This window comes from Monosiga brevicollis, genomic scaffold, assembly GCF_000002865.3.
Source record: "Monosiga brevicollis MX1 MONBRscaffold_15 genomic scaffold, whole genome shotgun sequence".
NCBI classification, from domain to species: domain Eukaryota; class Choanoflagellata; order Craspedida; family Salpingoecidae; genus Monosiga; species Monosiga brevicollis.
This window is the reverse complement of record NW_001865052.1, coordinates 604,543-626,395: the sequence shown is the minus strand read 5'-3', so window position 1 is coordinate 626,395 and position 21,853 is coordinate 604,543. Positions and strand designations below refer to the sequence as shown.

At 56.0% G+C, this 21,853-nt stretch overlaps 7 protein-coding genes across 7 annotated transcripts in view; 3 read left to right on the top strand and 4 right to left on the bottom strand.

The window, feature by feature from the left end:
* The window catches only part of MONBRDRAFT_33032 (uncharacterized protein), a 2,012-nt gene extending 712 nt beyond the window's left edge, over positions 1 to 1,300 (bottom strand). Inside the window, exons 1-6 of the mRNA XM_001747019.1 lie at positions 1,139 to 1,300; positions 943 to 1,041; positions 735 to 833; positions 486 to 593; positions 224 to 366; positions 50 to 98 (exon numbers count right to left, since the gene is read on the bottom strand). Of these exons, the coding sequence (XP_001747071.1) occupies positions 50 to 98; positions 224 to 366; positions 486 to 593; positions 735 to 833; positions 943 to 1,041; positions 1,139 to 1,159 (519 nt within the window). The 5' untranslated portion in view covers positions 1,160 to 1,300. The remainder of the gene's footprint in view (positions 1 to 49; positions 99 to 223; positions 367 to 485; positions 594 to 734; positions 834 to 942; positions 1,042 to 1,138) is intronic.
* A 919-nt stretch (positions 1,301 to 2,219) lies between these two features.
* On the top strand, positions 2,220 to 3,593 carry MONBRDRAFT_33031 (uncharacterized protein; the record flags this gene model as incomplete). Its single annotated transcript, XM_001747146.1, has 8 exons — positions 2,220 to 2,263; positions 2,391 to 2,447; positions 2,531 to 2,597; positions 2,686 to 2,767; positions 2,889 to 3,015; positions 3,148 to 3,267; positions 3,311 to 3,398; positions 3,515 to 3,593. Exons 2-8 carry the CDS (start codon positions 2,414 to 2,416, stop codon positions 3,591 to 3,593), a joined length of 597 nt encoding a protein of 198 aa, XP_001747198.1. The 5' UTR covers positions 2,220 to 2,263; positions 2,391 to 2,413.
* Positions 3,594 to 3,846: 253 nt separating this feature from the next.
* On the bottom strand, positions 3,847 to 5,745 carry MONBRDRAFT_37659 (uncharacterized protein). Its single transcript, XM_001747018.1, has 4 exons — positions 5,465 to 5,745; positions 5,063 to 5,344; positions 4,854 to 4,914; positions 3,847 to 4,740 (listed from the first exon to the last, which is right to left on the bottom strand). The coding sequence occupies exons 1-4, from the start codon at positions 5,666 to 5,668 to the stop codon at positions 4,124 to 4,126; spliced, it is 1,164 nt and encodes a 387-aa protein (XP_001747070.1). The 5' UTR covers positions 5,669 to 5,745; the 3' UTR covers positions 3,847 to 4,123.
* A 1,852-nt stretch (positions 5,746 to 7,597) lies between these two features.
* On the top strand, positions 7,598 to 8,719 carry MONBRDRAFT_9427 (uncharacterized protein; the record flags this gene model as incomplete). The annotated part of the gene is made up of 1 exon (XM_001747145.1): positions 7,598 to 8,719. The coding sequence occupies one exon, from the start codon at positions 7,598 to 7,600 to the stop codon at positions 8,717 to 8,719; it is 1,122 nt and encodes a 373-aa protein (XP_001747197.1).
* A 446-nt stretch (positions 8,720 to 9,165) lies between these two features.
* MONBRDRAFT_37658 (uncharacterized protein) lies at positions 9,166 to 11,563 on the bottom strand (the record flags this gene model as incomplete). The annotated part of the gene is made up of 1 exon (XM_001747017.1): positions 9,166 to 11,563. The coding sequence occupies one exon, from the start codon at positions 11,561 to 11,563 to the stop codon at positions 9,371 to 9,373; it is 2,193 nt and encodes a 730-aa protein (XP_001747069.1). The 3' UTR covers positions 9,166 to 9,370.
* A 1,019-nt stretch (positions 11,564 to 12,582) lies between these two features.
* On the top strand, positions 12,583 to 13,733 carry MONBRDRAFT_26697 (uncharacterized protein; the record flags this gene model as incomplete). Its single annotated transcript, XM_001747144.1, has 2 exons — positions 12,583 to 13,071; positions 13,239 to 13,733. The coding sequence occupies 2 exons, from the start codon at positions 12,583 to 12,585 to the stop codon at positions 13,731 to 13,733; spliced, it is 984 nt and encodes a 327-aa protein (XP_001747196.1).
* A 374-nt stretch (positions 13,734 to 14,107) lies between these two features.
* On the bottom strand, positions 14,108 to 20,654 carry MONBRDRAFT_33028 (uncharacterized protein; the record flags this gene model as incomplete). Its single annotated transcript, XM_001747016.1, has 16 exons — positions 14,108 to 14,480; positions 14,590 to 14,658; positions 14,735 to 15,099; positions 15,232 to 15,498; positions 15,638 to 15,751; positions 15,892 to 16,349; positions 16,432 to 16,555; positions 16,819 to 17,233; positions 17,665 to 17,775; positions 18,521 to 19,249; positions 19,361 to 19,399; positions 19,518 to 19,649; positions 19,770 to 19,906; positions 20,032 to 20,169; positions 20,314 to 20,372; positions 20,450 to 20,654. 16 exons carry the CDS (start codon positions 20,652 to 20,654, stop codon positions 14,108 to 14,110), a joined length of 3,735 nt encoding a protein of 1,244 aa, XP_001747068.1.
* Between the last annotated feature and the right edge of the window lie 1,199 nt (positions 20,655 to 21,853).

The window sequence follows — 21,853 nt, the reverse complement described above, 5'->3', positions numbered from 1 at the left end:
TTGGGGGGGGGGGGGGGTTGCAGACTAGAATTGGGACGGTCATGCTCACCTTGAACTGTATCATCTGAGTCGACTCGACCAATTCCTTCCATCGCTTGCTGCCAAACCGCACCCAAAAGATAGGGAAAGCATCGTGAGTCGATGGCATGCACGCAAGTGCGACGCGGCTCATATATCACCCATCAAAGGCCGGAGGTCAAGGCAAGACGAAGAAGAAACGCACCCAATGCGCTTGGCAATCTCATCATCCATATCACAGTGGTTGAGCCACATTTCGAGGCGCTCTCCACGCCTCTTGGCCTTGGCCGAAACGCCGCAAATGTACTTGCCGTCCTCGCCATACTGGTTACCAATGACAGACAGCATCTACAAACAGGCAGTATGAAAATGAAGGGGCAGTAGCCACAGCATAAATTGTGGCGCAAACCAGGACACTGGCTCGCCCGCAAAGACGCTTCGCTCGAAGGACATGCAATCAAGCGTACCGTCCTCAGCCACAGATCGTGAGGGCGAAAGCGCTCGCCCTCGCATTGCATGTTGAATGCGCCACCATTGGCGTTGGCCTTGTCTTCCCAGGAAGGCTCAATGTTTTTCTGTTGATGGAGTCGAGCCACAAGCGTGAGCAAGATGATATACGCCCGGTCAGAAGATGACACAGACTTGCAAAAGGACGCGGCTGCACAGCAAAAGTATGCTTCAAACAACGCCGACACCAAACACGCACGCGCAACAACCTTGAAAAGATGGTAGTTGGAGCCCTTGACCAAGGTTTCAAAGCTCTTGATGTTGTTGAACAGGCGCCAGAACTCCTCAACCGAGTTGACGGTGCACACCTATGTGCCCACAACCCACTGTCAGTCAGCCCACCGCCGCCACACTCTTGCGAGCGGAGCTAAACAAACGTCACGACGGCCAAGCATGCAGCGAAGAACACCAACCCACCTTCTTGATGTTGCTCTTCCAATCGCCATCGCGGACCTTGGAGGTATCATCGTGCCAGAGGGTCCACTCATCCTGCAGAGGATGCTTGTCGGGCCCAGCCTGAGACGAGACCCGAGTCATGTGAGGATCCAACACGTCGACACAGGGGCTTAAGGGTGCACTCGAGTCTTGTGCATGGGCACGGATGAGGACAAACCTCGGAAGGTGCCGCTGCCATGATGATGATGGTGTGAACACGCTGAGGAAATCAGAACGAAGAATGCAATGTCAAGAAAAAACCCCAAAAAGGGTCGAGTCAGCGAGAAAGAAGGGATTAAGAACCCTTGAGCCGTGAGCCACGAATGCGCAGTTGTGTCTACAAACGAAGTCCAATCCGACAGAGGAACGGGAGGGAAAGAAGAAGGAAGGCACGGGCAGCAAGAATGAGTGATACTGGTCAACTGATCATTCTACCAGGTCAACTGCCGACAAATGCAAAGCCAGGCGCCAGCTGTGCTGACGCTAGCATCGACACAAGAGACCGCAAGTCGATCATGCACAAGAGTCCTTGGGGTCGGCTGGCATGACAAGTTTCTGTTCCCTCAAACGTGCCCTTAAACTGAAACCCCCTCCAGACAAGTTTCCAAAGGCCCCAAGGAAATGGCAGAGGGCATCATTGGCTGGACATGGACCGCAAGCACCAGGCACGACGGCCCGGTGCAAGGCGCGCGTTTGGCCATGTGGTGCACACAAAACGGCAAGGGGCGGACCACGAGCATTGCTCATGAGAACCCATTGGTCCCATTGGGAAACTCAAGTGCACCACCTTGACCATGTTGATGAGCCCCGAAGACCATCATCCAAGCCAAGGACCCGGCCAGATGCCCAACAGACACGCGTGTGCCCACCAGTACCAGCAGCGCTGCCCTTTTGCCCCCGTCTCGTCGTCTTCTCACGTTTCTCTCTCTCTCTCTCTCTCCTCGGATCGCACCTTGACCGACTAACCTAGGACACAATAACAACTGCGATAAAAATCGCTCTAGAATAATTCAAAGTTGTGCTCGTCTTGGGCGATGAGCCTTTGTTGTCTTACATTTGTAGACGAAGAGCACCTTCTCTGTCCTTGTGCGCTTGCTAGACCAGATCTCTTAAATTGGTTTGTTTTTGCCTTGTAGCTAGCCCATCCATAAAAATCATCTCTGATGATGACCAGGCCGATGACTGAATCTCTTCCCATCCAACAACGTTGCTCTCGAAGCACGTGTGCGAGCCGACTTCAAAGGCACTTTACGAACTCAGTGACCATACTCCAATCTCAGCCTCAACCCAGCTGGCGAAATCAGTGAGATGATTGAAAATGCGCGAGCCCTGCTCTCTCTCTCTCTCTAGCGCGCGCTCTCTCTCGTGTCTGCTCGCACTCGGCACGACGCGCTGGCACTTGGGAGGTGCCTCACTCATCTCGTTGACAGCGGCAGGCTTGAACCAAACAATCATGGCGGATGAAGGCGCGTCCAAGCGGGAAAAACGTCAGCCGGCCGCTGGTTGCTTGGCGGGACTGCACATGGCCCGACTGCACCTGGCCATCTCACAACTTCGCACTGGTCTGCAGGCGAGGTTGACACTCAGCTGCCCGCGGGCTGGATTCAAAAAGAAAGCAAGTCCAAGCCCGGGAAATAGTGAGTAGTTTTGCAACGCCTAGTCATGCCTCCGTGTACCTGTCAGTCACTTGTCGCATTTCGATCCTGGCGGTTTGATACTTTGTAGCTACTACTTTAATACAGCAACGCAGGAATCCGTGTGGGAGCGGCCCACAGCAGCGGCTTCAAGCAAAGGATCAACTGCACAGGTACATCATCATGTGCACACGGCCCAAAGCTGCTCCTTCCTGCAGCTGTCAGGCACACATTTGGCCTGACTGGCTTTCTCTCTCTCTCTCTCTCTCTCTTTTTTTTTTCTCGGTCCATCAGTCCAGTGGTCCGAGCAAAGTGCGCGCATCGCACATCCTAGCCAAGCATCGCGATTCTCGCCGACCCTCTTCCTGGCGACAAAATACCATCACCCGCACTAAGGCTGAAGCCATCGAAATCATCAAGCGTGCGTGCCTGCGCGCTCTATATGGATGCCCAACCGTTCGCAACTGTTTGAGCTGACAGCCGAAGACTCGACACCGTGTGTTGTTCTTGGCACCCACGCTTCTGATCTGTTTTTGTGTTATTGAATACCCAGGCCACCGAGAAGCCATTGCGCAGGGAGCTGATTTTGCCAAAATCGCCGAGACGGAAAGTGATTGCAGCAGCGCAAAGCGGGGCGGTGACCTCGGTGCCTTTGGCCGTGGCCAAATGCAAAGTACGTTGGTCGGTGCACCCTGGGTAGTCTTCTTCGCCGACAGCAACGGATGTGATGACACCCGGCTCTCACACCACTTGTCTTGCATCACCATGCTTCCCCGCCAATGCAGAGGCGTTTGAAAAGGCAGCGTACGTGGATGGTTTTTCTGTCATGTGTCATGTGCTTGCGCTCCAACACCGATCGGCCGAGTCGATGTTTATGAATCTGATCAGGTGCTGGCCGACATTTTGCCCTCCTCTCTTAGGTTCGCCCTCAAAGTGGGTGAGCTCTCAGACCTAGTCGATACAGATTCGGGCATCCACATCATCCTGCGTACCGAGTAGCCACTCGGTCCCTCACTTCAACTGCAAGACACCTTCCAATGGCTCAGTTACCAGCATTAAGCAGAGGCCATGTGCAATTTGAAACAAGGTCCCGACTCGAGTCGACCACGATTACAATTTCATACTCTCGTTCAGTCTACACGTGGTAAATTAGTGTGCTGGGTTGACCCTGGGCAGTGGTCTTCCATGTCTGTCGCACCCCTTGTGTGTGTGTGTGTGTGTGTGTGTGTGTGTGTGTGTGTGTGTGTGTGTGTGTGTGTGTGTGTGTGTGTGTGTGTGTGTGTGTGTGTGTGTGTGTGTGTGTGTGTGTGTGTGTGTGTGTGTGTGATCGATTTCTCGACACGAACGAGGGCATCTTTCATCATTGAATTTCAGTAAAAAAAATGGCACATACATGTACACGGTTAACAGATCAAAGGACCAACATGTGCCCATGCGGCGAAAGCTGGAAAGGACATAACGCCGCCCGACCCAACACAGTTGAGTGGCGTTGATCAGAGCTGGAAGAAAGCCCGCTCACGTCATGCTCTTCACGCTGAAGCTGCTTGCTTGGCCTCCTCGGGATAGGGTAGGTACTCTGTGTAGCCCCAGGACGTGGAATACTTTTCGCGGTTGGGCAGATCAGGCGTAAACCAGGCTGCATGCTCCGGGGGCTCATTGAGCGGCCAGTTGTTGGCCAGACGCTCAGGAAAATCGGGGTTGCTCAAAAAGTAACGTCCATAGGTAATGGCATCCGCGACACCAGATGTGATCGCCTCCTCACCCGACTCGGGTGTGTAGCCGACGTTGCCAAAGATCTTTGTCTTCTCTGACACCAGAGGCCGGAACTCGTCCAGGGTCATCGGCTCACCCAGTTCATGAAATCCAAAAGCCAGACCATCCAGGACCTGCAGGTACGCCACTTCCCGCTTGCCGACCTGCTCGGCGACATAAGTGAACGTTTCACGAAAGTCGGGGGAGCCCGAACCACCAAAGTTGGTATTGGGGCTGATGCGCACGCCGACGCGCTCCTTGGGGAAGGCTTCCAGGGCCACGTCCATCAACTGATCCAAGAAGCGATAACGGTTCTCGATGCTACCACCATACTCATCTGTGCGCTGGTTGGAGCACGACTGCAGAAACTGATCCACCAAATATCCATTGGCCGCTATCGTGAGCAAAGGAGGTAGAACAATGGAGTCGGAGTGAGCGCGAAGATTTGGCAGGTAAGAGAAGAAGCATCGAGGAGAGCCAAGCAACTGAGAAAAGCCGACCACGCACCATGCATCTCGATGCCGTCAAAGCCGGCCGCCTTGGCCAGCAGGGCAGCCTGTTTGTATTGCTGTGCAGCGGCAGCGAGGTGGCGAGGTGGTAAAAGGCAGGCATGAACAGAAGAAGCATGGGAGAAGCAAAACAGGCAGCCAGCTCAAGACCCTGGTTTGGCTCGCTGAGCGTGTAGGCGTCTGTCTGAATGGATAGGGAAAGCATACCTGTACAATTTCTTGGATTTCGTCCACGGTAAGCGCGTGGGGAACCTCATACGGCACAAACTCGCCGTCCGCGTTGGGGACGCCCTTGGGTGACTCAATCTTCAAGGGGGATGGGCCAACGGGTAGCTTGCCATCAAAAAACGAGCTGTGTGCTTGGCGACCCATGTGCCACAGTTGGGCAAAGATCAAGCCGCCCTTGGCATGGACGCCGTCTGTTACTCGCTTCCAGCCCTCGGCCATCTCTTCCGTGTAGATTCCGGGCACGTCTGTCCAAGCAGAACCCTGGTGTGATTGGACAAAGGGATGGTGGATCGTGTTAGGCGTTAAAGGAGGAAGCAGTCAAATGGAACAGGGCAGACAGCTGAGTCAAGACACCCACAAGGAGGGGATGGGAAGACTTACCCGCTTGTCAATCGGGACGCCCTCTGTAATGATAAGGCCGGCGCCAGCTCGTTGCTCGTAGTAGGCCCGGTTCATGTCGTTGGGAACGTTGTTGATGGAGCGAGCACGCGTCATGGCGGACATAATAATGCGGTTTTTGAGTGTCAAGTCTCCCACCTTGAGACTGGACAGCAGCGCCGCGTACGGAGCACCGACGGCGGGCATGGTGCTGGTGACTGGTAGACGCGCGCTTCGGGTAATGCACTAGCAGCGGTGGGTCCGAGCACGAACAATGGTCTTGCAAATTCAAGGCCGGGCTTGAGCTGTAAAATGAGCCGAATCCCAGACGAGTAACCACAACCATCTCCTCTATCCAGTGGTCAATTCTCCTCGTGTCCCCACCCCCCCTCACCAACGGCTCCGTTCATGCAGCAGCTGCACACACACACACACACACACACACACACACACACACACACACACATGGTTGTGCCTCCTTTTGGTGTCCCAAGTAGCATCCTACATCGTGGCAGGTGCTTTCCCGATGTCATACCCATATGTCACACCTAAGGATGGATGAATGTTCACGTTGTTGTCCCTCTTTGAACGTCTTCTCGATGTGTGTGTGTGTGTGTGTGTGTGTGTGTGTGTGTGTGTGTGTGTGTGTGTGTGTGTGTGTGTGTGTATGTGATGATGATGATGATGACAATGTGTCAAACAGCATCACAATGATCGAATCTCGTCATTCCACACACACACACACACATGCAAATCAAAAGTCTGACAAAAAATATCGAGCGCGCTTGCGCAAGCGCGATGGAGCCGCGACGGACTCACAACAGATGGCATCAAGACGTTGGTGACCGACCCAGATGGACGCTACCCTCCCCCGCCCCACCACCCCCTCCTTGCCCCTTGAAGTGGCATCTCTCTTCTTTCGCTGCTGGAGACATGATGCCCAATGCAAAATCATGACAACCTCGCAGCTGAATGCCTTTGGAAGGGTTGGAAAAGCAAGTGCACCACAATCCTTTGTTCACCCAAATCGCATGTGCGGCGCGTGGCGGTGCAGCCTCATCCTCCAGCACGAAAGACGTGAGAAACCTGCTTCAAGGGCCCCAGGTGCGCGCATCATCGCTGCATCTGCCCCAGACATGGCACTTTCTCCTTCTTGTTGCTCGCCACCATGCCTGTTTCTACAGCCCGCCCCATGCACCCGGTTGCCAGCTCCGAACCTGCATCCCCCGGGCCACCAGCACAAACTCCTGGGTTTGAGCTCCCAATGTCGACGTCTGGCAACCCGGATGGGTCTGATAAATCCAAGACGCGCGCCGCCACCGATCGGCGCCTTCACTTTTCCTTTGCCTTCGAGGACACCCCTTCCGCCCCCACCAGCCCCCCGCCACCTTGTTAGTTTGGACGCTAGAATGCATGGACTTGTTTGGCAGCGTTCAATGTCGTTTTCTTCATTTTTTTTCCTCTGCGTAACAACTCGATGACTACGCTCGAAATACCCTCACAACCAGTCTTACCGACTCATCCTTAGCGATCTGGCAGCGTCTTCCCCTCTGGCGATTGGCCGCAGAGTCTCCCACCGATCGAGCTCACCTTGCCACGACCCTTGCCTGTGATCCTGACAATGCATGGGGGTTGCGCCGAGCCATCTCACTGCCAAGCGACCCCACGCCAGGCACCACTTGGCTGGCTGAGGACGACGGAATTGCCCATGTCATCCAGACCAACCCGTCCGATCCGGCTGTTGGGCAGACGCTGCCATGGCTTTTATTTCCCGGACTGGGCTCTCGGTGGACTTTGGTGGATGTTCATATGTGGCGCGAGCCCGTGTTCCAGGCCACCGTGCACGCTTGCCAACAGGGTTTGGACGGCTTTCCGTTTGATTTGCCCTATCTTTTGACAAGTGAGAGTGCGTCGGCGGAGCTACATGCCGACGCGCGCGCCCTTTTTGTGGCCTCCGTGGTGTTGCAGTTGGGCTTGACAGCCGTTTTGCATGAGCTGGGCCTTGATCAGGCTCCCTGCTGTGGCCATAGTCTGGGTGAGCTGCTCTGTGCCGCCCATGCCCTTTGCCTGCCTCCCCCGCTCGTTGCTCGTCTGGCCTGGCACATGGGTGACTGGGCTCGCACTCGCCCCGGCGCCATGCTGGCCGTCACTGCACCCTGTAACCAGGTGGAGCCGCTACTGCCCCTGGGCGCGACCGTGGCCTGCATCAACGGACCTTGCAACGTGACCGTGGCACTGAATCGAATGGCGGTTCAAGCGGGCGCGCTGACAGGCTTAGAAGCTGAGCTGGCAGCTCTGCAGATCCGCACGCAGCGGGTGCAGTCGGCCCAAACCGCTCTCCACATGACTGAGGATACACATGATGATCCAGAGGCAACAGCTGCAAATCTTTGCTTTCTCGAAAGTGTGCGCGCCAGCTTGGATCGATGGCTCCCTGGATCGCCGAAGCTCGCCGTCACCTGGATCACTACGGTGCCTGGCAGCTTTGCCGAGTTTAGTCCGGCATTCCTCTTGGCGTGCCTGTCACGCCCCGTCACCTTTCACAGCATGCTACAGCATTTGCCCTCTGGGGCACGTGTGCTTGAGGTAGGCTCACAGCCCATGCTGCACAAGCTGGTCCAGCGCGTGCGCCCCGATCTGGCCCTTCCCGTCTGTATCGACTTGGTTCAAAGGCCCGGGCTCCACTGGTGCACCCGATTGTTGTACGCCGGGGTCCTACCTTCTGTGCGCACCCATGTTCAGAGCGTTGCCCTTTCCACCACTGCCCAAAACCGCCAGCTCCGTCTAGGCAACGACACCGACTTGCTTGCAGCCCCCAATGTTTCTGTGGATTCGGTAGAGCAGCCAGCTTTTCTCTCAGCTCTCCTCCAGCTATGGCGTTGCCAGTGCATCGCCAGCTTAACCCACGCAGCAGCACCCAGCTTATCTACTCCGCGATTGCAGCTCCAATTGAGTGTGACCGTCTATTTGGCGCCCTATGCCGAGCGGCACACCACCCAGCGCTTGATTTTAGCACCTGGGGCGAAGCTTGCCGCGGGTGGACTGGTGTTGTTACCTGCCTCGGGTGCCGTCGTGGGGTATACCACCGTCGACGTGTCGAGTGTGGCCGCGACGGCACTCGCCCCCAGGATCTCAGCTGAGCTCGCTGAGGTGTCGTTGGCAGATGCGTCGGCACTTCGCTTGCAAAGTACTTTCCTAATTCAACACGGCCTTCCGGGCCAGCTCAGCACCTTTGCCCTGCACCCAACGCACAATTGAGGAGCCTCATATCTATTCGCCTAGTTGAACTGCTTTGCAATTAATTTTTTAAAAATCATTCATCGAACATGAAATGAAAAGGCTCCGTTTACAGGGTGTCCCTGTCCAGCGCATCTATTGCCGACAACCCAGAGGGCGCGCATCCAGGCTCCGATTGTCAATCGTGAATATGAACAAATGTCGGTCAGAGCAGCCATCGTCAATCTACAAACTGAGCCAGGCTCGAGCAATTCGTTTGGAATTACATGTACTTTATTGTGCTGAAACTGGTTTTGGCTTGGCTATCCCCAAATGTCCTGCGTAGCTTTTATTCTCAATCAATAACACGGGATGGATGACTCTCAGGAATGGTCGTGCTGAACTATGCAGGTGAAATTCAGGTGTTTTGTTAAAGTATGTTTTGTCATGCTCCAGCACGTCTGAACGGAGATGACGCTAACATGTTTGATTTTCTGGTCGTCGATTAGATTGTGAAAGATAAAAAGATAAGGCACTAGGTTGTACATGGACGAGGACGGCAGGCACGCACGGCATGCAAAGGCCAGCAGACAGCAGCACAAGACGAGGGGTTCAATGTGAACCATGCGATGACAAGAAGAGAACAAAAACGGTTCGAACCATCGTCGAGGTTTGATCAGCCTATAGAAGCGTCTATTCGTCTTGACTGCTGCTGAGACGGTCGCTTGAGTCGTCGTCGTCGTCGTCGTCGTCATTGTCGCTCTGGTCATGGTCATCAGCCTCCTCTTCCTCTGTATCATCACCGCTGCCATCGTCACTATCCTCCTCCTCCTCCTCGTCGTCGTCATCATTGACATCGTCCTCATCGTCATCCTCAGTGTCCATGGGCGGCCGACTCTCTGCTGTACTGGCCTCAGCCGCTGCCAAAGGCGTTTGACGGGGCTTGGACAATGAGTCACGCGAGGCCTCGGCCATGTCAGGCAGACTGCCAACAATGTCCTGAAGACGGGCCGCATCTCGCACGCCGCTGCCACTCTTGTAGGCCAGCCGCACCTCATTGGGCTCGATAGAAACGTCCACCAAGCCAACCTTGAGGGTTGTTGGCCCCGAGTCGAGCACGGCCAAACCTGCTGCCTGGCTGCGCTGGAGGATATGGCGATGTACCAAGCTGGTGGAGGCCCCGCTAGGTAGTGCAATCACGCATACAGTCTTGATCTCGTGTGGTTGCAGATTGTGATCGCGCTGCGCCTCGGAGAAGGTGACCAGGCGCAGTTTACCATTGCTCTGGCGCACCAGCACACCTTCAATGGGCACAGGAGCAGCACCTAGCCCAAGATGGCCGTCCAGAGCCATAGGCGGCTTGCTTGGAGTTGCCAGCAGGTGTGATGGGTTGGGCTTCGTCTCGACATCCTCCGCCAGCAGTTCTGCCTTGGGTCCCGGCGCGGGGGAAAAGCTGGGCTCGGCCTTTGCGACTTCGTCCTTGGCCACGGGGAGGAAGGCATCGGAGACCAGGATTGGGACGGGGTTGTTGGTGGAAAGCGTGAGGCAGTGACCGTTGGGGGGAAAGTGGCAGGGCAAGCCAAGCTCCTGCTGGATGCGGCCAGCCAAAAAGGCCATTTTTTGTTGCTCGCCGTGTACGAGCACCACCTGCTTTGCGCCCGATTGGGAGACGAGTTGCATGATGCCCTTGGCATCGGCGTGGGCAGAAAAAGAGAGGTATTCGACGTCCATGCGTACAGTGTAGTGGCGGCCCTCAATGTCGAGTTCGCGAATGCCGGCAATGATTTTGGCGCCGACAGTGCCCGCCGTGCAGTAACCGGGCAGAATGACCATGTTGCGTGGGTCCTCGCACCAGTGGGTAAAGGCCAAGAGCGATGTGCCAGCATGCAGCATGCCCGGGGTTGCAAACAGCACCTGAGGCCCAGCATGCTCGAGGTAGCTGCGGTCAAAGGGCTGAACGTGCTGAAAGTCGAAAAGGTTGCGTTCCACAAAGGTTTCCTTGAGCTTCTGGTTGGTCCAGGTAATGAAGAGCTTGTAATATTCGTTGGCACGGGCTGTTAGACCCGTGGAGAAGTAGATGGGTACTCGCATGCCCGTGCGTTGCCAATGGGTCTCGAGCAGAATGCACAGCTCTTGCGCGCGGCCAAGGGCAAAGACGGGAAGCAGGACCTTGCCGCCCCGCTGTACACACTGGGTAATCTTGGTGAGCAAGTCGTGCTCGCGGGCGCGGCGGCTGTCGCGAATGGTGGTGGCATAAGTGGACTCTGAAATGATGACGTCTGGTTCACAGCGGTCGATCCAGGCGGCACCAAGGTGCCGATCCGGGCTCATGTTGTAGTCGCCCGTGTAGACCACGCTCTGATTGCCGACGCGAACATAAAACATGGCGGCCCCAAGAACGTGGCCCGCGTAGTAGGCCTTGATCTCAAAGTCCTGGTCAATGACAACTGTCTGGTGAAGGTCGATGGTGGTGGCCTTGTTGAGACACGTCTTGATGTCGTCGCGGGTGAAAAAGTTTTTCTCTCCCTGCCGAGAGACGGCAATCTTGCGATAATCTTCCAGCAGGACCTGGGCAATGGCGCGCGTGGGCATGGTCATGTACAGGGGACCATCGTAGCCCACCTGCTCTGTAAAGTAGGGCAAGGCGCCGCAGTGGTCAAGGTGGAAGTGGGTAATGATGGCCAAGTCAATGTGATCCGTCAGCGGGCCTTGCGCCACTTGCGTAAAGTCGGGAAAACGCCGCGCATCGTTGTAGCCCATGTGCATGCCGCAGTCAAACATAATTGTCCGACCCCCCATGGTCACCAAAACGCAGGAACGCCCCACATCCTGTCCGGCCCCCAATGGCACGACCCGTATATCATCCGATGCAAACAACAGCGGCATGGCCGGTGGTCAGTGTTCACCCGCCACCCCCCTCCCGCCTCGCACTGTTCGCGCGTCGTCAGCTGTCGCTCGTCGCTCTCTCGTCGCGCTCTCTCTCTTCAACGCGAGTGCACAGTACGGAAATGCATCATTTCTTACACTTTGCCCCATAAGCCTAGAAAAGTCTGACAACGGAATGTCAGACTTTTCGGCGTTAGAAAACGTCTGACAAATGAGCATGGTCTTGTTGATGTTTTGGAATTTTGATCGCGCTGATGGGGGGTTGCGTTGGCGTGACGCTGGCATGGGTCGTGGCGACGACGTGCATGGCTGGTACCGTCAGGGGCCTGGTATTGCAGGACATGGCCGCAGTCAACACTCATTGGGGTATGCACCAGGCCCTTCCAAATGAAAGTCAGTGCCATGTGGTTGCAGCGTTGGGGGGAAAAAGGAGCAAACTGTTGCTCCTCGCTCGGTGGTTGGCAGGTCAACGCCATTTTCATGATGCCACGCGCTGATTGATACTGGATAATGCAGCTGAATGGGCCGCCTTTACAGCGCTGGGCGTGAAGAGCATGCGCACAGCCTTCAATTGGGACAAGGTCGAGCTGCAGAAAGGTGTGCAGCGCCTCGTATCATCACACCCCTGGGCCGTCGGCTTCCAGTACCGCGCACCTGGGTTTCGGCTAAAGCACCCTGGCTTTAGGAATCTACAACTGGAACTTTTACGACCACCTTGTCAATCTTGCAGAGACGGCTCAAGTGCGCGTACTGTGGTGTGCACACCCACAAAACCATCTCTATCCCGGCGGCAAACTGCCCAACAGCACAGAGGGCCAACAGGTACGTTTCACACTTCTGGGTTTCACGCGCCTGCCTGGTGCTCTTACTACATTCAGCGCAACATGTATGCCGACCATATATGGTACTCTTGTCGGGGGGGAAAGGGAATGACTTTTCTTTTTTTGTTGGCGATCTGAATGACATTCAACATTGCTATTCTTCACTCGCCCTGCTTTGCATGTCAGGCATTTGCCAGCATGTTAGCAGCAGCCATGCGACGTTATGGGAATCGCACACGCGACTACTGGGAGGTCACGAACGAGCCCAATCTTGCCATGAACGGCGATGGATACATTGACTATTACAACTTTGCCAAGATTGTGGCCGACACTGTCAAGGCCGATCCGGTCACCCGCCACCTGGCGCTGGTGGGGCCTGCATTGGCCTTTGGTGGTGCCTTGTCGGTGCCTTGGCTTGAAAATATCATGAACAGTGGCATCGTGGAACTCTTCGACTTTATTACCGTCCACTTTTATCGCCCAGGTGTCCCCGAGTCCGTCAATGATCTGGACGAGTCGTCACACTCGGTGGCCTTTGTTCGAACGCTCATTGCCCAGCACGGCGGGCAGACCAAGCCTGTCTGCGACGTTCTCAGCGGCGAGTGGGGTTATAGCACCGTCGATGTGGATGAAACCATTCAAGCTTCTTACCTCGTGCGCCAATGGCTGACGATGCTCTCGGCCAAGGTGAGAAAGCAAAAGCCTGCTGTGCCTGCTTTTCACTGGAGTGGCAGAGTAACCGCGCGTGAAATCCAAAAACTGTACCGTACCACCTCGAGTCCCCAGGGCTCTCCGTGCTGACAGTCACACGCGTTGTTGTGGGCGGCCATTGCTACCCCGTATTGCTGAGTTAGGTTCAATTGGCTAACTGGTATGATTGGGTGGACGACTGCGACGATGCGACCAACAAGGAATGCCGCTTTGGCGTCGTGCGATCTAATTTTTCACCCAAGCCTGCCTACCGCGCTGCCCAGAGTCTGTTGCATCTCTTTGGCCAGGCAACGCTTGATGCACCAGACTGGCCATCAACTGGAGGCCGAGCCCTGTCATTTGACAACAGCAGTCGCTTTGTGATCTGGAACGTGGATACCAATTATTCCAACACGTTTGGACAGCCCGTCACGATTCAAGTGCCCACCCAGCACCCGCGAGCCTGCTACTCGGTCATGCCGCTCATCAAGTCCAACACAACGACACCGTTACCTCACGTCCCCAACCTCGTGGCCAATCAGTCCTGCGCGGACAAAAGCGGTTGGTTGACTTACGCTGTGACGGGCGAGCCTGTGGCCATGATACTCGACTCGAATCTGCCCGAGCCCGGGGGCAAGCGTGTCGTACCTGTGAAATAAAAAAATTATTTTTCAAGTTTTTCTTTCAATTGAAGTTAAAGGATATCAGCAACCATTCCGCCACAGGCGGCATGCAAATAGCAATGGCGGTACAGAAAAGACTCATAAGGCGTCAGGAAGGTGTACTAGGTTATAAAAGGCAAAACCAAACTCTGGTTGCCATAAAGCATTGTATACAAGAGGTCTGGTGGAGATGGGAGAAACAGATCAGGTTTGGCACAGCCAAAGCGGAGAGAAGGCGGGAAGCATTGCACCATAAACGAGGCACTCGCACTCTCGCCGGGACAAGGAACAACATCAAGGGGAAATAAAGAGCGAAAACATGAAAAGAATACGGGGATAGAGGAGCAAGATCTGTAGCAAACAGTACGGTTTCAAAAAAAGCTGACTCGCTCACTGGAGGCTGGAGAAGAGGCCGCGGGAGAGGAGAGGGGCGTTGGGTTGCAAAATGCAGCCTTGTCCAGTCGCGATTGGATCTCGGGAGTCACGTCCACGTCCACGTTTTGATCCTTTAGAGTCAGGACGAGTTCGCGCAGGCGGGCAAAACCCTGCTCACACTCCAAACAGGCTTCCTCAAAGGCTCGATAGAGCCAGGGACGGAAGCGCGCTTCGAGTGCATGAAAGTAAAAAGTCCAGAGCAGGTCAAGGCCCTGTTGCACGCGCTGCTTGGCGGCATCACTACTCGCTGTCGCAGAGCAGCGGGCCGCGTCCTCGAGGACCACTGTGCGAAACTCTTGATACATGGTACTGTCGAAGCAAAGTGATCGAGCAAGTGAGGGATCGAGTGACGCATGCGAGGACTAAGACAACATGTGGCCGGCCATACCGATTGAAATGCTTCTGCAAAAACGCGCACCAAAACTGGTACAACAAGAGCATGTCAGGGGCACAGCCGGGCTTGGACCGCGTCCGTTGGTTCAGGCAGCTATGCGAGCGGCAAAGATTCGAACGTCAGTTACAACCGAGATGCTTTCAGGCGACAAATGACGCATGTGCCGTACCGGGAGCGAAAGGCATGGTAGTCTTGTTCGACAAGGCCAGCAGATTGACGACGGTGGAGGCTGGCAGTGACCGAGGCATGGGTGCTGCTGCTACGGGTCAGGAGTTGGGGACCCGGCGTGCCCAGGTTGATGGAGCTGCCACGTGGCTTGACGGTGGGATGGTCGGGCATGATCCAACCAATGGCCAGGTCGGTCGTTTCCTCGCAGGCGGCGTCCAGCCCGAGGCTAGTTGATTGCTGGGAGGGAAGCATGACAAAGCCACCGCCCAGGCTGTTGTTGGCGGGCGTGCTTCGGGCACCACCAAAGCTGCCAGACCGATGCTGGCGAGCAGCTGTTGTGACGGCGCGATGCTTTGCCGGTGTGCCCTAAACGAGCAAAAACGGGGTAGATGACGGGGGGGAGGGGGGGAAGCGAGCCAGTTTTAGCGTGAGACGACTGCAGAAGCAAGCCAGGAGGGATGGTGGTGGGGGTGGGAAATGGAGCAAGGAGCCTCCTACCTTCCAGGAGCCATGAGACCAAGTTGAGCGGGAGGCGGCTTCGGGGGAATGAGCCGAGGGAGAGCCACGGTGGTGGTGGCTCTGGGGCAGATGAAGGGGGGAGGAGCGACGGTTAATGCCGCGACGAGTGCTGCTAGCTTCGGGGTCGATGAGCAGTGTGTGGCCGATAAAGTCGACATCATCGGCTGCGTCGGCGAGCGCTGTGAGGGGCACAGATGATGCCTCGGCGCGCGCCGTGGGGTCGGTGGTGGTGGGCGAGGTCGGGGTCTGCGGGCACAAGGCAAGTGCGGGGAAAAGCAAGGGCAAGGCGCGAGGCGTGAGCGTGTCCCCATTGTCGTTGTTGTGGACGTGCCAGGGTGCCAAAAAGGTGTGGGTCGAGGGCCGAAAGGCCGGGCAGGGGACGTACGGCGTGGCCTTGCTCGAGCAGGACAATGAGGTGGCGAAGTTCGTGATCGCGGACGTCGTCAGCTTCATCCAAGCCGAGCTCGGCAGTGGCATGTTCGAGGGCATCGTCCATGTCCTGTTGGCGCGCATGCAAAGCAAATGGCGGATGGCGGGCGGCTCGGCGGTGAGCGAAGCGAGCGGGACAGAAGAAGAAAGGGAAAAGACAAGCAGATCAACCAGCCGGGACCGGGCGGGGATGGATGCAAGCCGACTGACCAAATCTTCGTCAAACTGAAAGACGCCCATGTTGTCACTGAGGTCTTTGGGAGTAGCGGGGCTCTTGAGGGGAGCCCGGGCCGAGCGGCGGCTGGGGCCAGCGGGGGTGGGGGTGGTTTGTTCGCAGATGCGGACGGAGCGGGAAGGCTTTGACGACGAAGTGCTTGGGCTAGCATTGCCATTGGCGGTGCGTCGGCTGGAGCGCAGGGCCGACCGAAGGGCGGGCCGAGTCAGATCGGTCTTATGTTGGGGTGCAAGCCACATGTCATCAACGTCTTGGGCTCGGGGTGTATGCGATAGCGAGGGCTTGGAGGTGACATCGCGAGTGAGGGAGGAGGCATCGCGAAAGCCATCGTCATCGTCATCGCCATTGTTGTCTGTTCCTGACAATGTGCCTTCAAGGTCTTGCTCGGTAAAACCATACGGGCTCTGTCCAGACGAGGTGGCGACCATCATGCCTATTGGGGGTGATGAAGGATGCACCAGGATGAGGTTAAACAAGGGACGTGCTCCACGAGGCGCACCGGGCGGAGGGCATACCTGTGTGGGGGGTGCCAATCATGTCGGCGAGGTTGGCGGTCGCCGCCGGCGGTTGTAACCAGGCCGGAAAGTGCGCATCTTTTAATCGAGCGTTGGCGTGCGGCCGCATGGTGGGCAGGTCGCGCTGAGATGATGAGCGGCACCAGCCGAGGGAAATGATCCGAGTGGAACGTCGGGGGGAGCTGGCCAAGGTGGAGCCTTGGAAGGAGAGGAGCGGGCACACGGCGCTAGCAAGGCTTGCAGCGCCGATGCACCAATAGCATACTCTTACTCCCGCACACACCCACCAACCAACAGCCAAAACAGCAACAGCAGCAGCAGCAGCAGCAGAAATGACCAAGGCACCCAAGAAATAGCCCGCAGCCGCAAGACACACACACACGAGACCGAAAATGTTGAAACAGAAAGAGAGAGAGAGAGAGAGAGCGAGAGCGTGCAGAGCTGGTGGTGGCAATGTGTGATGGAGCCGAATAGAGAGAGAGAGAGAGAGAGAGAGAGAGAGAGAGAGAGAGAGAGAGAGAGAGAGAGAGAGAGAGAGAGAGAGAGAGAGAGAAAATAAACAAAAAAAGGCGCAAAAAGCGAGAGGACACACACACATGGAATTGTGCACAGCGAAAAGTCGCACACACACACACGCACACCGCACACACGCACACACGCACACACGTTGTTTCGCGGTTCTTCAACAAGGTGTAACTTCAACGGCAATGGGCCATGGGGAGTATAGGGGGGATTTGGGGGTGTGGGGGTGATGGTGTTCACGTGTGGCGTTTGGTTTGGTTGTTGGCAGGTAGCCATGTGTCTGTGTGTGGGGTGTGGGGTTGAGGGTGTGAGGAATAACGGTTGAAGAGACGTAACGGCCGTTTGAAAAAAGGGGAGAATGCGATCACTTTGGAGCAGAGAGTCGTGCGGGAGCAAGCGGCAAGCCAGAGAATGCTTTGTCGTTCCATCTGGTCTACGCTATAAAACAAAGGTGTAGTCAGAGGTACATCAACATTCAGGAGCGGAAACCAGAGAAGGGCCAACCACTCCGGAAGCCAGTCCTGAAACCCAAAGGGTCCACGCGTGGGTGGTGTGTCCCAACCCACCGCACGCAGGCCTACTCGTCGCGTTGAAGGGAACCGTCGCGAAGCACCAATGCAGGAGAATTCTTGTGTCAGCACTCGCAATACCTTACACCCATCCCCTAAATTCCTGCGTGGGTCCGGCGCCGTCGCCAACAGGTCGGCTTACATGTGCGTCCGCTCGAACTTGCTCACGAACTTCTCGAAGCGGGGTAGTATGACATGCCTCTTGCATTGGCATGTCATACGACTGCAATAAACCTCCAGAAGGCCGCGACAACTATCGAATATGTCGCAATGGAACCACGTATGACAGGCGGTGAGAAACAGCACCAAGTGTCAAAATGACTGCATAAACATTGATGTGATTAGGTTCCAGTATGGAATCCAAAGAAGCGCACGCCTTGAGCTCTGTGTGTTGTGCGAGTTGGATTGCAACACATGATTCGGCATGTTGTAATCACAAGCTTAACCTAAGTTTGGCCCTTGGCGAACCTCGACATCGGTTTGGCTCGTCAAGGAGCTAAATCTTGGGTGCCACACCAAGAGGCACTCGGGCAACGTGAAGCAGCTTACAAGCCTCACACTTTGAATTTCACCTCGGGATGTTGACGCGGACAACCTTGATGGCTTTGGTTTGGGGGCATCGTGCGCGCCGTTCCAGATCAGCAACAAACGAAGCAGTGCATGTGGACGTGCCCCAACCGCCGTTTCCCCAAAAAAACCGGCGCCCCCCTTTGTTCCCCTTTTGATGTTGTGTGCCGAGCAAACAAGGCAAGCGTGGCAGTCTCCATGACCACCGAGATCGACAAGGCTGCCTTCAAAGAATGGTCAAGGCACTCCACTTGGTCTTGAGAAAACCCCCGCTTCAAATCAAAACATGATGAAGAAAGAGGGGGATGTAGATTATAATTGGAAGACGGAAGATGGAGACAAAAAACAAAAAACAAAAAAAACAAGCTCAAGATAAAAAAAAACAAAAAGCTGATCAATCTACAAGTCACTATGAAACCTGGCTGGCTTACATGCCCAGTTTGCTGATGCGGGCCAGAAGGGGGCCCACATCACTGTCTGAGACGCGCCGGTCCACGGGCTTGAGGTACACCTGGCCAGCGGCCTCGGCCTCTCGCCGTTGGCGCTCCTCCTCACGCTGACGCTGTGCTCGTTCGCTCGTCTCCACCGTTGAGGCTTGTTCCCAGCTCGTGTTGTGCGAGTGACTCCCGCTGGCCGGCCCCAGACTCGAGCCCGTGCCATGGCTGCTGCCTCCCAGGCTCCCGGCCTCGGCCTCGGCCTCGACGGGATCGGCGCTCTCCGGATAATTGGGGTTGCTCAGGTATTCCAGCGCTGCAATCAGGGTTGTCAGTCGGTACTGCTGCTCGCTCGAAAACACCCCCTCCTGCTCCTTAAAGGCCCCAGTCACGTCGAAACGCTCCAGAAAGAGACGCTGAGCTGGTAACGTCGAATCCCCGCACTTGATCATGACCAAGCTGAGTAGCGGAATCAGGTCGTCTGCTGTAATGGCCGTCGACGCACACGCAATCAGGTCCAATGTCGACCGCAGATAGCGATGTTTCTCCAGCGCTGAGCTGGCCGTACACATGCCCCGCAACTCGCTGGCCGCTTGCGTCAAGTCCAGCTGGAGGGACGGGTCTGCCCCAACATCTGCGAGGCTTGTCCCGGCATGTGTGCGTAGCGCTGCGGCCAGTGCATCACACGCCCCTTGCGTTTCCTTCACAAGTGCTGCAAATACCTTTCTATTCACGTCCCCCAAAACCAGCACAAACACGGGCATGGCCAAAGAGTAGATGAGTGCACGGGCGCCCCAATCTGCAGCCCCCTTCACCGCCAACACGGGCGACACCTACGGATACACGTTGATCATGATCAGTTCCTCGGCGGCTTGTCTGTGGGAGCCACGGTGGAGCAGTGAGTCTGGTGCATGGCATCATCGCGTTAATCTCGGCGACACAGAGCGCGCGAGATGGTGGCGGTTGCTGGTGGATGACGGCAATCTATTCGCACCGGCAGGCGATATCTCGGCGCAATTGGTCGTGCATGGGGAGCGCCTGCAATGCCGAGGAATGCTCGTCAATCGATTCGGCCGCCTCCTCCACCATCATTTCAATCTTGTCCACAACGTAAGACAAATAACCTCTGCGTGATGATACCAATGAGCAGAGGGTCAAGATGAGCTCAGGTGGATGCTGCAGCCAGATGAGCCAAGACAGCACAGCCCGCCGGCCCTTTTAAGCGCAGCCCATTGGTGATACTTGCGTGCCAATGACGTAGGCCGAGTTGAATTCGTTGCAGTCCTTTTGAATTTCCATAATCTGATCAGCGGGCATGCTGCCCTGAATCCAGGCCAGCCACTCGTGGCCGATTGTGTAATCGGGAATGGCCTCGGCATGAACCTGAGAATTTCCACACATCGGCCATTGCCCAAGGGGTGCAAAGCAAAACCTGGATCAGCGTTGGGGCAAGAACACAACAACAAACCAAACAAAACGTCAGAGCGCGGGGATCGATCTGGGCCTACCGTCTGGGCCTGGCCCAGGATGCGATCAATGCAGATGAGACGGACGACTCCGATGCCGTTATCGCAATGATACTTTTCTTCCGAGATAATCTGGGCAAACCACTCGGCTCGTTCCTGGGTTGCCTGGACCGGCGCAATCTGCAAAAAAAAAAAAAAAAGAATGCCCGCGCCCGCGCCCGCGCCCGAGGCTTGGCATGAGATTCAACGGAGGCTTCAAGTGGTCGTTGGGCCACAGGTTCTCAATAGCGAGTCAACCCGAGACAGGGTGCAAAGAACACACACCTTTCCACCAGCTACCGTCAGCTCGACGCCTGCACCGCCCGCAAAGCACTGGTAGACGCCTACGAGCTGGCCAGGGTTAGCGTTTGTGCGGCAAAGCGAGCCGAAACATTGACATGCGCGGTGGCTGAACGCTGACCTGGCTTGACCTGAGATGGTTGAAGAATGTGCTGGCGGACCATGACTGGCGTGACCTGTACGCCGGCCAGGGCGTCAATGGAAGGGCACGCCACCAAGAGCTGGAGATCCTGGACGCGCTGCCATAGCACCTTGTCACGAAATAGCGAGCGCAAGACTCCGTTGAGCTCCGGATCCAAGTGATCCACGGCCCCGCTGGCCGACATGGTCAGCCTATTCCTACACCTCGTTTGTCCAGATCCTGGGTTATTCTGGCACTCGAGCGCGTGCGCAGGCCTGAGCGCACATCAGGACCGAGCCAGGGGAGCGGCAACGATCACTTGGACGTGCAAAGGAAAAGAAACCTGAAAAAAACTGCTTCCGCCACAACAGCTGTTCATGCCACCACCGCCCCCTGCATTGTCAGAAGAAAAGGAAAATGTCAGACAATGCGGTCAGCCGATGAGAATAATGTCACACACATAAGCAATGCACCACCATAGGTTACGTGGAATAAATCGATTTTTGACAGCTCCTTAGGGAAAAACGCTTCTCGGGGGTTCCATCTCACCGCCGGCCAAAAGGGCAGTCAGCCAGACCAATCACCCGGGAACCAGCATCTTCCCACCGCCCCACCGGCATCCGACTCAAGAGTTGGCAGCGCAGGCGGTCACCTTCCAGAAAAGCACAGGATCTGATTCATGGGCCTTTCACGAACAAATTGGCATGAGCGGGCACGCAGCCTCGCACTTGATGTCATCATCACGCTCGTTTTCATCTGCAAAGGACGCGACGAGTAGTCACACCACGTCTCGGGACACAGATTGTGGCGACGAGGAGCTGCAGGTACGATCTTGTCTCACTCGCTCCTAAGCCTATACAGCTACTGTTCCACGAGGTGGCCAGGTGTCTGGCGCAGTGATCACCACCACCCTACCCTAAACTCCAATGCATGCGGCCTTTATTCAGGAGATATTGTGTAAAAGTTTAGGTCAGGCCGAAGAATTCTGGGCGGGTGCGGGGCGGGCGGCGGCGGCTGCAGCGGTCGCAGAGTGGCTGGATGGCCGGCTTGACATCACGTCAATAGGGAGGAGATCAGCAACGACACCAACACACATCCCCGAATGGCTGATCCCACACTGCCGCAGTCGGCGCATCGGGTGGGACAAGATTTCTGACCTGTCTGGTTGTGTCCGTTATTACGATGATGCATGGGAATGATGGTGGCCGGGGATCAAACGCCCTAATGACAATCGTGGGACGATCATCACCACATCGTTCAAAAGGCATGAAAAAGACTCGATTCTTCCACAAATGCCCGCCACCACAACCGCGACGGTGCTATTGAGAAGAGAGAGAAAGAGAGAGAGAGAGAGAGAGAGAGAGAGAGAGAGAGAGAGAGAGAGAGAGAGATATAAAGAGACAC